Raw genomic sequence first — 15,596 nt, forward strand, 5'->3', positions numbered from 1 at the left:
TGGAATCCAATGCCGCCTGCTACCAGCGTACTGCCACCGCTCCGCTTTCCCGTCGTCTCCCTCCCTATTGCTCTGCTGCACAGCAATCGCCTCGTTTCATAATAATAAGGGGAAGTGAGGAGGAGATTGAGGCGAAGATGATGCAGCAGGAGCCGTGGAATGCCGCCGCCGTGGGGCTCCTCCGGCCGACCAAGTCGGCGCCCTGCTCGCCCATCAAGCCGGCGGCGGCGGCCATGCTGCGGACCCACTCCGACTCCTTCCACGTCGCGCACAAGGTGCCCGTCGGCGACACGCCCTACGTGCGAGCCAAGCGCGTCCAGGTACGTGTATGCGCGCGCGCGCGTTCGTTTCTTCATTTCTTCCGGGGGGATGGAGTCGATTCGATCTGATTTGGGTTTCCTCTGCGGCGGCGGTGCAGCTGGTGGACAAGGATCCGGAGAAGGCGATCGCGCTGTTCTGGAGTGCGATCAACGCCGGCGACCGCGTCGACAGCGCGCTCAAGGATATGGCCATCGTGATGAAGCAGCAGAACCGCGCCGAGGAGGCCATCGAGGCCATCAAGTCTCTGCGCAGCCGATGCTCCGACCAGGCGCAGGAGTCCCTCGACAACATCCTCCTTGATCTCTACAAGGTTCGTCGTGCTCGTCCTTCTTCGCCTCCCACGCGTCGACTACCTTTTGTGCACGTATGTGTTCGACTGATGCCTCTGAGACGGTACTGAATTTAAGTGCGCTCTTGCTGTTGTCTTGGTGCGCAGAGATGCGGGCGGCTGGACGACCAGATCTCGCTGCTCAAGCACAAGCTGCAGCTGATCCACCAGGGCCACGCCTTCAACGGCAAGCGGACCAAAACGGCGCGCTCTCAGGGCCGCAAGTTCCAGGTCACCCTCGAGCAAGAAGCCACCAGGCTCCTTGTAAGTGCACGCATTTCTCATAATTTCTTGCTGAACAAAGCTTTATCCATACCTTCAACACAAATACTTGATCACTCCAGGCCTCCATCTTCAAATTCATACCTTCAACTCTAATGCTCAATCTTTGTTCGCTGATGATCAATCTTACCATTGTTGTTGTTCAGGGTAACCTGGGATGGGCGCTGATGCAGAAGGAGAACTACACGGAGGCGGAAGGGGCGTACCGTCGGGCGCTACTCATTGGGCCGGACAACAACAAGATGTGCAATCTGGGCATCTGCCTCATGAAGCAGGGCCGCGTGCTCGAGGCCAAGGATGTGCTCAAGCAGGTACGCCCCGCGGCGGTCGACGGTCTGCGCGGCGCGGACTCTCACCTCAAGGCCTACGAGCGCGCGCAGGAGATGCTGCGGGACCTCGAGACCAAGCTCGTCGGCCGCCCGCGGGCTGACCAGCTCGACACGAACTGGCTCTTCGATGCGCTGCTGCTGGGATCGTCCTCAAGCCTCTGGCAGCCGCAGCCGTGCATCGACCACTTGCTGCCACCTCCGGCTCCGGCTTCGGCTCCAGCACCATCTCCGGCGCCGCGCGACCGCTTCGCCGATGAAAACGCCAGTGTCAGCAAGAAGCTGGCGGCGCTCCAGGCGAACATGCTTAATGTGGACGCGCAGCCCTTCTACTCTCTGCGGATGCCGCCGCTTGCAGCGAAGCCTCGTAGTAACACGCTGCCTCAGCAGCAGCCGCAGCAGAAGCCACATAACACGCAGCAGCAGCAGCAGAAGCCAGCTCCTGTCCATGATCCCTTGGGCGGCAACCTAAAGAGGACACGGTCCGGCAATTGCATGGACAAGGCAGGAGCAGTGGTGGACAAGGAGCAGAGCATCGACGAGAACAGCGGCAGGAGGAAGTCGCTCTCAGCCGAGGACAGATGGCCAGAGCTGCCCGACCACACCGCGTTCGACGAGGCCCTCGTCGCGGCTGTCCTGGGCCCAGTGCTCGACGACGAACCAACAGCTGCTGAAGGGAACGGCCACGGCAAGCTGCCGGCGAGCTGCGACACGAGCCCAGCGGTGAAGGAAAAGATCGGCAAGAGGCTGAGGATCTTCCAGGACATCACACAGACAGTGAACAATTTCTGATTCGTTTTGGTTTTCTTCACTTTCCTACTCACAACAGGCAGGATTGAGGTGCGATACAGATAAGGAGAAAGGGCTTGCTCTCCTTGGAGCTCCTGTCTGGCAACTAAATTAATCAGGGATTCAATTCGATTTTAATTTGATGCTGATTTTAATTCAAATTAACACACCAAAATAACAGCTGATTCTTTTGTTCGCTTCTTCAGCTTGACACTTCAGGAAGCGTTTGCTTCCTTTGCCACAAGGCTCTCCCTGTAATAGAAGTGGACTGCATCTTGTTCTAATTTCTTTTCTTTTGAAATAACAAAGTTCATTTGTGCTTATCCGGTGGCTCATCTGTTGTTTTGACTTTCACTGCAATCGTGTATGCTGTGCATTCTTCCTGTTCTTCGTCCGTGAAATTACGGATCAAGTTAATTATTTTAACAAAACATTTAGATTTTTTTATTCAAACATTGGAATTGGAAATTGATCGAAACATCGAATTGCAAAACCCTCTCCATAACTGTAAAATAGAGCATTCATGAGACATAGTGAGATCATTTGATTTCTAACACTTCCCGTAGATCGATTCTAGCTTCTTCAGTAACCCGTTAATATCTCTGAAAAGCATGCGGAAAAAATTGAGGATACACGGAAACTCCCTCAACCTATTTGGGGGAAAATAATGAGAAAATGGACCGGACCTTTTGGGAAAGGATTGCACAAAAACCTTGTCGAAAAATATGGAGAGAAAATATATAACAATTTCAGTTATTGTCTCACTGTAATCACATGAGAAAACTCAAAGAAAAAACGCATAACCTTAGTGTTAGATTTGTAGTGGGAAAATATGATGAGGAATACATCTTTGATATTTTTCTCAAAAAACTGTTGGAAGAAAATAGCAGGTGTGACATATCTCCTCCATCCCAAAATACATAACTAAAAGTTAATTTAATCTAGACGGAGGGAGTATTGGTATTACCTAATTAAAAATCTTTTATGTAAAACCTTTTTGACAAACAATTTATAGAGGGAAAAAAGTACACCATGATGTTTGAACATGTTATTGTTCACCTGAGGACTTCCCTTGTACCTTGCAACTCTCAAAGTGGAATGCCAATTCCATGCGTATGGACTTAGTCGGTGAATCAGCGAAGTTATCACAAGATTACTCTAGTAAGATATTTTATTTTTCACTATGTTGAAATTTATGGGGAGAAAATATTTTTGGGCAATGACAATGCAACCAAGACTCTTCGTGGATGTTGGTGATCAAATGGAATTGCATATGTGTGAAGCTCCAAAATGATACGTGGAAGTAACTGTTGGAGTCTATTTCAATGACGTGTGGGGATACTCTACAACAATGAAATTAGTATGGGCCCCGGCGTTGTGGGATCCAATAGCCATTATCTTGATGGACCACTTAGTTTAATTTATCTAATTTATCTTGATGGACCACTTAGTATGGGCCCCGGCATATGGATATCTATGAATATTCTCCTTGACTCCCACCTTGCGGTGTTGTAGTAGTTGTGTTGTTTCGTGCTAGCAAAGTACTCCCTCCGTCTCAAATTATAAGTCATTCTAACTTTTTTGGAGAGTCAAAGCATTTTAAGTTTGACTAAAATTATGGAGAGAATTATAAAGATTTATGATATCAAATAGGTACACTATGAAAATATAATAAATGAAGAATCTAATGAGACTTATTTGATATCATAAATTTTATTATTTTATCATATAAATTTGGTTAAACTTAAGATTCATTGACTCTCCAAGAAAATTGGAATGACTTATAATTTGGGACTGAGGGAGTACCTGCTAATGCAATATCAAGTCCGTTGTGATTTTCAAGATAAACAAGTGTTTTGTTGGTAGTGTGCTTAAGGTTGTCATCCCACGATCTAAATGGATACCGGTCCATTTTTATGGACTAAAAGACCACAAGTGCTTAAGCTAAAACTTAAGTGTAATTTGGTTTTACCGAACTCTTTCATTTCAAGCTCTGTGTCAAAGGTCAATTATGCATGTGTCATTTAAAACTCCATAATCCCAAAATTCCATCGACGTGTCAATTGACACCACTAGCATTGGCAAGATTCCATGTAAATTGGAAGTGGTAAATTGTTCCTAAATGGTTGCTCGGTTATTTCTATATATACTTGATGTTAAGATTATCTATATGTGTTGAGAGTGTAGACAATCCAATTTTTAAGGTAGTTGGTATTTCTTATGCTCAAGTGGATAATTCCGTAAGTGCATAAAATATTATTATAGAATTTCACCTGAGAATATTCCAAAAATCATATTTTTATCCTTAGCTTTGGCTGGAGTATTGATAATTTTTTTTATATCACAATCAACTACAAAAGTTTAATGGATAAACGATAACATATAGTAGTGTAACAATAAAATAAAACAAATTAAATAAAGATGAATGGCGTAACGACTATGAGTGAGTAACTAAGGGAATGTTTGGCTATCCCCAACTAAACTTTAGTCACCTAATAAACTTTAGTTTTTTTACCTAATAAACTTTAGTTCATAAGTATCCAAGCATGTGAACTAAAAGTGAACTAAACTTTAGTTCCTAGTCCAACTAGACATTAGTCCATTACTTGACAAATGTAGACTAAAGTGGACTAAAAGATGTTTACGAGTCTATGTCTAAGGATTTTTTTGCTTTTAGCTAACTTTTAGTCCATGTATCAAAATGCCCCTTGACTAAAAGTATTCTGTATAAACTTTAGCTCAACTAAATTTTAGTTCATCTAAACTTTAGCTGTAGACCATCTAAACAGGCCCTAAGGTTCCTGAGTTCTTGTCTATAACTAAGGATCATGACAGAAGATGTAAATAAGATAACATAGTCAAGATTCAACTTCAAACCATCAGACATGACTGAAAGGAATCAACCTTGTAATAATGGAGGCAACCTTTTGTACGACGATTTCTTTTGCACCAGTCAACCTTCCATGCAGATTTGGGGGCATGTTCGATTGGTATTAAAGCCGGCTGATAAGCCAGCTGAAGCTGTTTTGTTATGAGAAAAATACTGTAGATTTTAGCTGATAAGCCGGTTGATAAGTTCAAATGATCATGCCCTTGATGGCCTCAGAAGACACTCTATCATAGGAATCGAGTTAACGCACTACCAAATCCTAAATGTGGTCACATTTTGCCCGCAGTGCTCTGAGCAAAACCACAGAAGAAAAAAGTTGTTCGTGAGGCTCAACGCTTCTTCAGGATAGGAGATCTCGTGATGGAGCCAGCCGAAGAAGGTTAATTCCAGCATGGGCCGACCTCAAATCAAGTTCGGTGCAGTCAAACCCAACACTGTGTCAACCGAACCCTGAGCTCTTCGAGAACAGACCTTGAATTTCGCATGTTCGTGGTCCCGTGTTTTCCCAAGCTTTTTGCAATCCATGCGCACAACATTCTCGGACTCTTCGGTGGCAATCCTCTTATTCTCAGAATCATCAAGATTAGCATAAACTGACTGGCAGAACCGCTCGAATTATATGGTCTACATGTGTCCGGCATTGTCTCACAGGACCTCTAACTGGCATACACATAAGCCACACAATCCCAGAAGTTTGTCGGGTGTCCTCGGGGAACCCCGAATCATCCATATTTTACAACTCATACAAGATCGATATGGAGTTACCACGACATTACAATATTTGGTACCAAAATAACTTACATCAGAGTGCAAAAGAATTATAACATTAGTTTACAAAATACGTTTAGGTAAAACTTAACTTAAGTTCCAATGACGAGTAAAATTGCGGAAGCAATCTAGGCGAAACATCTAAGGTAGATGAAGCAGCCAGATCATGTCGAGCCAACCGACATGATCTCGATTAGCAGCACTAGTCAGATCCTGCAACAAGGGTTAACAAACCCTGAGTACATGAGGGTTCTCAACAAGTCTTACCCGAGTAAAAGAAAAGACTCCAAGGGTATGAAAGCTTAAGGGAAGGTTTGAAAGAAGAATAACTTTTGTAGAAAAGCTTACTATTAGTAGATCCTTACTTCCAATATTTTAACTTTGTATTAAATTATTATCAGTATCAAATTTGCATCTGATTTAAATCAATCACTTCATTAATCATCTCATTTCATCTCATCTCTTATCCACAAGTAACCATGTTCCATTGATTAACTACGATGCAGATCAGGGAATCGAGTCTCCTTCCCTGAGAAGCAACGACGATTCGAATCGATTAGGCCTAGCTGTGGTTTCCTTACCACACGACATACGCAGGTCCCGAACCTACGTATATCAACCCTCACTCGGATCCTCCAGAACATGAACCGGTCTGCGCTACCCGAGAATACAGTACTCCACCTTCCTACACCACTCTTGGTGGATTCACAGGATGTGTACACGCTACTCTCACCATCTCACACGCCCAGTGCGTAGTTGTCTTTTCACATAATGGAATAGCTGAGATACCAGGCTTATGTGGCCAGTACTGCAAAGTCTCGACTCACACAGGTCTACAACGGTATGGTCCTTAATCGACACAGGCGGGGAAGTACGCCAAGACTCAAACTTGACTGCAAACAAAGAGTCCGTCCGATCTCAATTTGACATTATCAATATCAGTGTATTCACATGAGCCTTCAGCAGGGTTGAGAAGAACATGGTAAACCATATTTCTCATGAACGATGAAACCATCATTTGACTTTTACCGAAGTCTAAGCATTACTAAGCATAAGAGATATCGACCTACACCAACTAGTGGGGTACGACTATGAAAATCGGAATATCAAGGTAATCATGCAACAATGATATTTGACCAATTTCTATTCACTTAATGCACATCTCACAAGACTTAAAGTGTAATAAAGATTTTGTAAATGCTATAGAAGGGTGGTATGCACCGGGGCTTGCCTGCGTTGTAGAGAAGGTTAGTTCCACGGAAGGACTACTGAGGTCAAATTTGGCACCAACACCATGGGTGGATGAACCTTCCCTGAAACTTGATCAACATGAGTCTTCTCACTCTCATACACTACATGTAATAAATGATGCTTGGCTTAACATGATGGACTACATGCCATGATGCATGATGAGAGATACACAAGTGCATAACAAAAGATAAACAAGGTTAAGAAAGTTGAGTACAACTTTCCTTCACCAATAAACTAGGGTTTGTTTATTATAAAAGCATTGTAGTTAATTAACTATCAAGTTAATTAGTTATTTATCATGAAAGACATAACTTCACATGGATCAGCAAGAGATTAACATATTTCATAACTCAAGATCATTATAAGGAACTTATAAAACTAAGCTAATTATATGGTTATTAAAAAAAGCAACACTTATCATATACTAGTCAAGTAAGGCAAGGTATTTGACTAACATTGCACAAGATCAACTATAAGGGCAGGCAAGGATCATTTCATGACCTAAACACATGTATTTACTAATTAGTCATTTGAGTAAACTATTTTATTTATTAACTAGCAAGTTAATTATGAGCACATCAAGAAAGGAATTAAGTTGCCAAGGAACAACAGGGGTTAGGTGTTCCAAGGTCTACAATCAAAGTATCAAATACACCCAAGTCATTTAAGTATTTATATAAATTATTTTGGTATTTATTTAATTAAAAAAGGCACTTAAACACACTTAAATTAATCAACTAATTTAGAATTATCAAAATAGTATCAATCTTTTTGTGAAAGGCAGGTATAAGCATGTAAAGCATACACAAAAAGTTTCATGATTAAAGGTTAATTATTTTAGTCTATAAAAATCATGCAAGGTCCATTTATTAATTAAAAGAGGTAATTTTAAGCATAACAAAACTACTAAAAATGACTATTTCATTTTTTCCATGGTAGAGCTTCACATAGCAAAGCTACACAAAAAGTTTCACATTTTTATCATCATTACTTATTTAGTTATGAAATAAACAAAGATCAGCACATTTAATCATTTTCTAAAAAACATAAAACTGGTTAAAACTTTTTCTCACTCTCCTCTCCCCTACCCTCAGCCACTGACAGTAGGGGCCCGGTCAACAGTGCATCGTGGCCGCGACGCCCGACCGGCTGACCGGCGGGTACTCGTTGTCGGCGAGCTCTCTAGCGACGAGAGCCACCCCAACGGACTCCCCTCTCCGTCGCACACACACCTATGTCACTAGACGGGCATCTAGGACATGGCAGCTAGCATACTGGTGCCCATGGCAGCCTAGTAGTGCTCCGGCGCGACGGACACGACCGACGGTGAGGTCTCTAGCGTCACGACAGTCACCAACACACTCACGGCGGCTACGCGAACACGTCCAAGGGATCGGTTGAACATGCGTAGGTTAGCAACATGTTTACCCACGACCGCGGCGGCTCATCGAGGCAGAGCATGCGCGGTGCGGTGATGCTCCGGTCACTAGGACCCGGTAGAGTCTAAACGGGCGGCGTGGTTAGCACTAGGAGCTCACCGTGAGTTCGATGCTCCTGCTAGCTGAGGCGGGGATTGATGTAGACAAGGTCCGATCTTCCAAAAGGTATGATAGCATCGATTGGTGGAGACTCGATGTTCACAATCTAGGCTTCGAACCAAGACTGATTCGGACCCTTGTAACCGTTACACCACTGCTCCGTTGGTTATCAACCACGTGAACGCGATTGACCTCGCTGAGAAGGCTTTCCTGCAAGCGAATCGAGAACACAAGCAAGAACAGGATGAACGTAATCTGGAATTGCAAATAAATATGAGGCTTATGATAACAAAAAGGAGTTCAAGTCTTTATTCAAAAGGACTAAGTGCCACAGGCAAACAAGATCAAGAACTAGGGCCTTGGTTCACAGCAAGCAACCTTGGCGGCACAGTTACAGTAAAATGATGTCTGTTTTACAAGGAAATCAAGAACTAAATAAAATCCCAAACCCTAAGGAGAGCGACGACTACTATTTATAGAGTCTTGGACATCACCCCCCTAGACGCACCCCTTAATAGGCCCAAACACAATGTACGGTCCAACGGACCAAAAGACGGTGTCGCATCACCCTAGCAGATTCTGGATGCTGACTTGTTTCGACGATTTCTATTGATTCCGAAGGTCTTTTAACGTCAGACCACTTGGATTGGCTTCCTTATCAAATTAGCTTTCCAACCATATATAGATCATAAAAAACAGAGTCTGTATATGTCCTGGGTGACCATTTTAAGGCAGACTGGTCCTGTAGGCCGAGGCAGACTCGAACTTTAGTTGCTTTGGGCCTCCACCTCGGGGACTCGAACCGAATTAGCCTCGGGCCTCCTTCTTAACTTGGAAACCCTTGCTGGCCGCTTACCCCTCCATACCATATGCCAAACATGGTCATAGCATGGGTGTCATGTCCTCATTATCCTCCCCTTCTTGACGAAAAGCCGTCCTCAGCGTCGATTGTGCTTAAAACTGATCCTGCATAACACAAAGGAGAACGGGGTTGCGAAGACAAAGGGAACTAAAATAATTGTGAGAAGAAATGTGACCATGTTTTCAAGCTTCTAGCATGTCATCTCGCATAAAAATTTCAGCAAGCATATAGACTCCATGATCCGAATGCACATGATGTATGTCAACACTATCCTATAAAAGATTAGAACTAACCAAGACAAGTGCAGGAATAGATAGTCTAGCAGACATAGATAGCAACCAACAATGCTCTCCTTTTTGAAAGTGAACTTGTTTTTTTGAGGAATATGAAAAAATGTTTGTATTATTATGGTTGCCCTCTAAACGATCATAATCTTATACAACAAAAGGAGAATTCATATTACTACGAACGTATACTCGATGTATCATATATTGTCATTTGTTGTTGTATTTGCCAATAATATGATATGTGTGTTTAGAAAACCAAGGCAAATCAACATATTTAAAAAGGCTCTCCTCCAAATAATCTAGGTTACACAAAACATTAAATTCAATGTAACCCAAAGTATATAAAGAAGACAATAGTTTGAGCTCATCAGTTTTAGTAGCAATATGAATAACATGTTTATTTTCAGCACAAGTGGTTGATTCCAAAACATGTAAAATTAAAGCATCATCAACCAATCCATCTTTATCACAAGGAACATCAAGCAAATTATCATGGGACAAAGATAAATCAAGAGAGGATTCCACTAACAATTGCTCTATGATAGCATGGTTTGTGGAAAAATTTAGTACATTAAAACAATTCTCACCTTCCGTGAGTGTAGCACCATGGGCATTACCTGTATTTTCAGTAGGAGTAATAGGTGCATTGTGTAATGATGGTTCTGAATTTGCATATGAGGTTGTGAGCTCCTCATTTTCTTCCATGTCATTCTCTCGCTTATGTACATTATCCTATAGAAGGTTTGTCATAGCAAGAGAAATAACAACAGATTATTCCTCTAAATGGTGCACCTCAGCATATGAAGTCAAAACAAGAGGTGGATTAACAAAGGTTTCTCGCACAAGGAGTTTCATATCATTCCAAGTTTGAGGTTTATCAGAAGGATCTAAAGACTCCCACTAAGATAAAGCAGAATATCATAAAACACTAGCTGTATTTTTTATCTTCCTCCTTGGACACATAAAGCGAGTAGCAAATATGTTATCTATGGCAATTTCTCACTCCATGTACTCATCAGCACATATACCATTATAAGTCGGTGGAGATGAACAACCTATCATTGTTAGAAGACAGTAAAAGACAACACAAAAGTATTATCTCTACCAACTACTTAGGTTGTGGATAAGGAAAAACAAGGCACTTCAACTCTCAAGCGTCTTACCACGGTCTTACAAGTATTCTTACCAAAGCAATAGGCGGTGCAATCGGTCGGTGACTGTGATACCGTTGTAGCTTGAGTGTAACAGTTGCAAGGTGAACCTGTACTTGATTAGAAGAAAATGGAGCTTGGATAGACACAATATAATAGCAAGGAATAGCAAAATTCGTAACTGAATAGCAAAGCTGAATAAGTATCCCAAGTACTTGTTTTAGTTGCTGGCCTACTCACGTTCCAAGTACCAGATGCATCAAGTGATATGAACAGTAGGAATATGATTAGGAACAAGGTAGAATTCAGCACACACAAACACAACTCAAATGACGCTCTCTATGTGCTCCTCTAGATATTGTTTCACTTTTGCCCCTCTCTTTTTTCTCTATTTTTAGGCTGTCGTTTTTTGAGATTCTTTGACTTTTTCTTTTTATTTTTTGATATTTTTTCACTTAAGAGCACAAAAGAAGTAACCACAGAAAATATGAGCATCAACAAGTGAAAGGCGTGGCCTGTAGAAAATTCAAAAGACGTGTTCAAAATTGACAAAAAGCTTATGACCATGAAAAGAGGATCTTGTGACCAATTTTTTGCCAAAATAAAAATTTCTAAACCCAACAAAGCGGGGGATGGACGGATCTAAAATTTTTTTTGATCGATTTTGATATATGGAACATCGAAATCCGAGTTCATATGCGAAAACTAGACTAGTTTTAAGAACAAACTCCGAATTAGAGGACAAAACGAGAACAATGCGCGCAAAAGTTGTTGCGGCGGCTATGGATAGATGCAAACAGTGAAGACAAGTGTAACAAATTAGATGGTGTGGACTAGGGTTTGATAGATACAAAGGAAACACAACAAGACTTTAAGGTGTTCACGGATTATGATGAAAAACAAAGGAAAGACACAAACTGGACTAAAAACGATCTAAAACCAGCAAGCCAGAACTTGCCCTAGGACACAAACTCAACAACGCGACACAGAGACGAAATTGCATGGCACAACAAGGCTATAGGACAAGAAATATGTGGTGGTGTATATTTTTTAGGCTTTTTGTGGACTATAGGTAATGCAAAAACAGTAACAATCTAAAGGGGAAAACAAAGTTATACCTAACGGGCAACAAGATCTCTTATACCACTTAATGTAGACAAGGCCCGATCTTTCAAAAGGTATGATAGCGTCGATTGGTGGAGACTCGGCGTTCATGATCTAGGCTTCGAACCAAGACTGATTCGGACCTCCGCAACCGTTACATCACTGCTCCATTGGTTATCAACCACGCGAACGTGATTGACCTCGCCGAGAAGGCTTTTCTGCAAGCGAATCGAGAACACAAGCAAGAACGGGATGAACGCAATCTGAAATTGCAAATAAATATGAGGCTTATGATAATGAAAAGGAGTTCAAGTCTTTACTCGAAAGGACTAATCGCCACAGGCAAACAAGATCAAGAACTAGGGCCATGGTTCACAGCAAGCAGCCTTGGCGGCACAGTTGCAGCAAAATGATGTCTGTTTCACGAGGAAATCAAGAACTAAAAAAACCCAAACTCTAAGGAGAGCGATGGCTACTATTTATAGAGTCTTGGGCATCACCCCCTGGATGCGCCCCCTAATGGGCCCAAATACGATACACGGTTCAACGGACCAAAAGACGCTGTCGCGGCACCCTAGCAGATTCTAGATGCTGACTTATTTCGATGGTTCCTGTTGATTCCGTATGTCTTTTGACATGAGACCACTTGGATTGGCTTCCTTATCAATTAGCTTTCCAATCATATGTGGATCATCGAAAACGGAGTTCATATACGTCCTGGGTAACCAGTTTAAGGCAGACTGGTCCTAGAGGCCGAGGCAGACTTGAACTTGAGTTGCTTTGGGCCTCCACCTCGAGGACTTGAACCGAATTAGCCTCGGGCCTCCTTCTTGACTTAGACACCCTTGCTGGCCTCTTACCCCTCCATACCATGCGCTAAACATGGTCATATGCATGGGTGCCATGTCCTCATCAGGGACACGACGGAGAGGGTTGGCGACAGCGAGGGCGGGTGCGGCGGCCGAAACTAGAGAAGACAATGGCGTTCCATCGCATCCTGTGCGGTAGAGGTAAAAAGGAAGAGCCGATGAGCTTCACAGCAAAACCAAGAAGACAAAACAAGAGATGGAGTAGCAAGAGGTGCTTCAAAGTGGCCTAGCCACGGTGAGGGGGTCACAGCGGCAATGGCGACACAACCGCGGCGAGAACGACACGTGCGACCAACTCTGACAAAGACAGGTGTCACGAGCTATTGAGCGAGGAGCATAAGGGCAAGATAGAGTTGCAACCATGAGTAATTAGGCACAGGTGCTATGGCGGTGGTGAATTGCGTCGTTGAGCGAGAAGGGCTCGACGGCGGCAAGAAAGGGAAAAGAGAGGAGGCAACAGCCGGCTTTGTGATATGAAGGCGATGGCGAAGGCTCATGGCGTCCAACAACTGCTTGCGACACTGCCACCGAAGCAGCTACGTGCCCAGCATGCGAGGGTGTGGCAAAAACGGTCACGACGGTGAGCAGACAGCCGACTGCTTGCCGATGTAGTACTATAGCCGACTGAAACCCTTCCCTTCTCCTTCCATTTTCTCTAGATTCCAAGTAGCAACTCGATGATCTTCAAGAATAAAACTTGTTCAGGTTGATGTAGACTTCAATGTTTCTTTAAGAACCTTCTCACTAGATGGAGAGATCCAAGGTCTAGAACATAGGTGGCTTGGAACTGAACTTCAGATCTTCAGTTAGGGTTTTGAAAAAAAGTTTTGGTTAACAAACTTTGGGATTTAATTAGAGGTTAACCATCTATCAAATCTATCAACTAATTGAATATCACCAGACAACAAGCATTACTCCAATCAATGAAGGAAAAGTTGGACAAGTTTTATTTAAGAAAGTTGATTTAATAAAATATGGCAGAACTGCCTAATCTAATGCCTCATAGAGTGCTTACCTTCCATTAGACACTAAGCACTTAAGGGAGAACACTAAATTACTCGGTTCCATCGAGCACACCCTAGGGGAGAACCTAAAAATCCACATTTTCGCCATCAGGATCACAAATGAGAGAATAAAGCTTACATCATTTAACCATTTCTTACATCACTTTTAATACAATATCAGAGTATAACATTTATTATTATAACAATAGAATGTAATCATATTACCAGAGTTATGAACAATTTAATGTAACAGCGGAATAGAAACATGTGAACAGAGTTACAGCGGAATTAAACATCTATTAATGACATGATGAAATATTGATATATAGACTACGACAATAGATTCTAAAACTTTCATTTATAAAAGTATTTGGTGAGAGTTATAAATAACAACTACGATCGCAGCGTACAGGAAATCCTCTCTGAGCCGGAGGAATCCACACACAAAGGTCAGCTCAAGTCTCCACCTGTTACCTGCAATAGGGGGAATAAAACCCTGAGTACTCAATTGTACTCAGCAAGACTTACCCGATAGGAGAAAAGAAAAGACTCCAAGGATATGCAAGACTATCTGGCTTGTGGGTTTATTGCATTTGCAGGAAGCATTACTAAGCATGCGTCCTTATGTTCTATTTTTATTAATAGCCGCATTGGTTCATTAACTAACCATTCTATGTAAGCACCTATACTACTTTCAAGCAGGTGATAAGCAATCAGATTTCCTTTGTCCATCTTCCATCTTTCATCTTTCAGTTCTTACTATGATGCTAAACCATAGACAAGCCATACCGGATAGCCCGGTGATTCGCGAATCAATGCCCCCAGCTGGGTACCCCAAAAACACACGCTCTGCTTGTACCCCGGGCATAAGCAGGACCAACCCATCACTCCCCTGTCCCTGGGTGTCCAGGTCCCCATCCAAACTGGGACTCCAAGCCCCCGCCCTTGAGTCCCGGACTCAGTGCGGTGCAAGGACCTCCTCCACAAGCAGGACCAACCCATCACTCCCCTATCCCGGGATGTCCAGGTCCCCATCCAAACTAGGACTCCAAGCCCTCGCCCTTGAGTCCTGGACTCAGTGCGGTGCAAGGACATCCTCCACCAAAATAAAACCCTGACAGTCGGTTCGGAAAGAGCCGGATCCATGACAAGAGAGCAACAAGTCTTCCAAGCGCCCATACACAAGTATGTGCTCGAGGATAATAAGTCTGTGACCTGCCTAGAGTCATATGCAACGATCGGTCCTTAACCAACCAGACAGGGAAAGCAGTATAACCAAGCCATGCCCCGTATCCATGGCGGCACAATTTCTTACATCCATCAATACCCAAACCATATCCCTATCCGGTCACCATTTTCATTTCCACCTATTTTATATATTCCAAGTGATAATCATATAGTAATATATTTCCTATATCTCGCGAGTGGCAGGCAATCACTCGACTTCTACCGGAGTCCTGTAGCATAGCAATCTACATGATCCTGTCATACTAGTAAGACTCATAGGATAAAGATACATATGCAAGTGGATTTCATTCAACTCCCTAAAACTTAATGCACAAATATAATTTAAACTACAGAAAGTAGGGGTTATGCACCGGGGCTTGCCTGGGTAAGATATATTAAAAAGTTAGTAGTTGCATCTTCAGATCATCCACCATCAACTGAAAAACAAGTCCATTGCATCATCTCCTGAAGAGAATACCATCACACCATCTTTGTAGTCCCAATCATCCTTCAATTGATCCGCTGATCCATTATCGTACCTATATGACATGCATGCGATGCAATGCAAAAATGTAATTAGGCAACTATAACCGTGACTC

General features: G+C 42.9%; 1 protein-coding gene across 1 annotated transcript; it reads left to right on the forward strand.

The window, feature by feature from the left end:
- The first annotated feature begins 38 nt into the window (after positions 1-38).
- On the forward strand, positions 39-2,341 carry LOC136552208 (protein POLLENLESS 3-LIKE 2-like). Its single transcript, XM_066543745.1, has 4 exons — positions 39-320; positions 419-631; positions 758-913; positions 1,078-2,341. Exons 1-4 carry the CDS (start codon positions 138-140, stop codon positions 2,047-2,049), a joined length of 1,524 nt encoding a protein of 507 aa, XP_066399842.1. The 5' UTR covers positions 39-137; the 3' UTR covers positions 2,050-2,341.
- Positions 2,342-15,596: the final 13,255 nt, after the last annotated feature.

Source organism: Miscanthus floridulus, chromosome 4, assembly GCF_019320115.1.
Source record: "Miscanthus floridulus cultivar M001 chromosome 4, ASM1932011v1, whole genome shotgun sequence".
Taxonomy (NCBI): Eukaryota; Viridiplantae; Streptophyta; class Magnoliopsida; order Poales; family Poaceae; genus Miscanthus; species Miscanthus floridulus.

Excerpts from the sequence above, each read along its gene's own strand:
- LOC136552208 (XM_066543745.1), top strand. The coding sequence starts at position 138 with ATGATGCAGCAGGAGCCGTGGAATGCCGCCGCCGTGGGGCTCCTCCGG. Across the intron at positions 321-418 it reads TGCGAGCCAAGCGCGTCCAG|CTGGTGGACAAGGATCCGGA; the intron begins GTACGTGTATGC and ends GCGGCGGTGCAG. Across the intron at positions 914-1,077 it reads AAGAAGCCACCAGGCTCCTT|GGTAACCTGGGATGGGCGCT; the intron begins GTAAGTGCACGC and ends GTTGTTGTTCAG.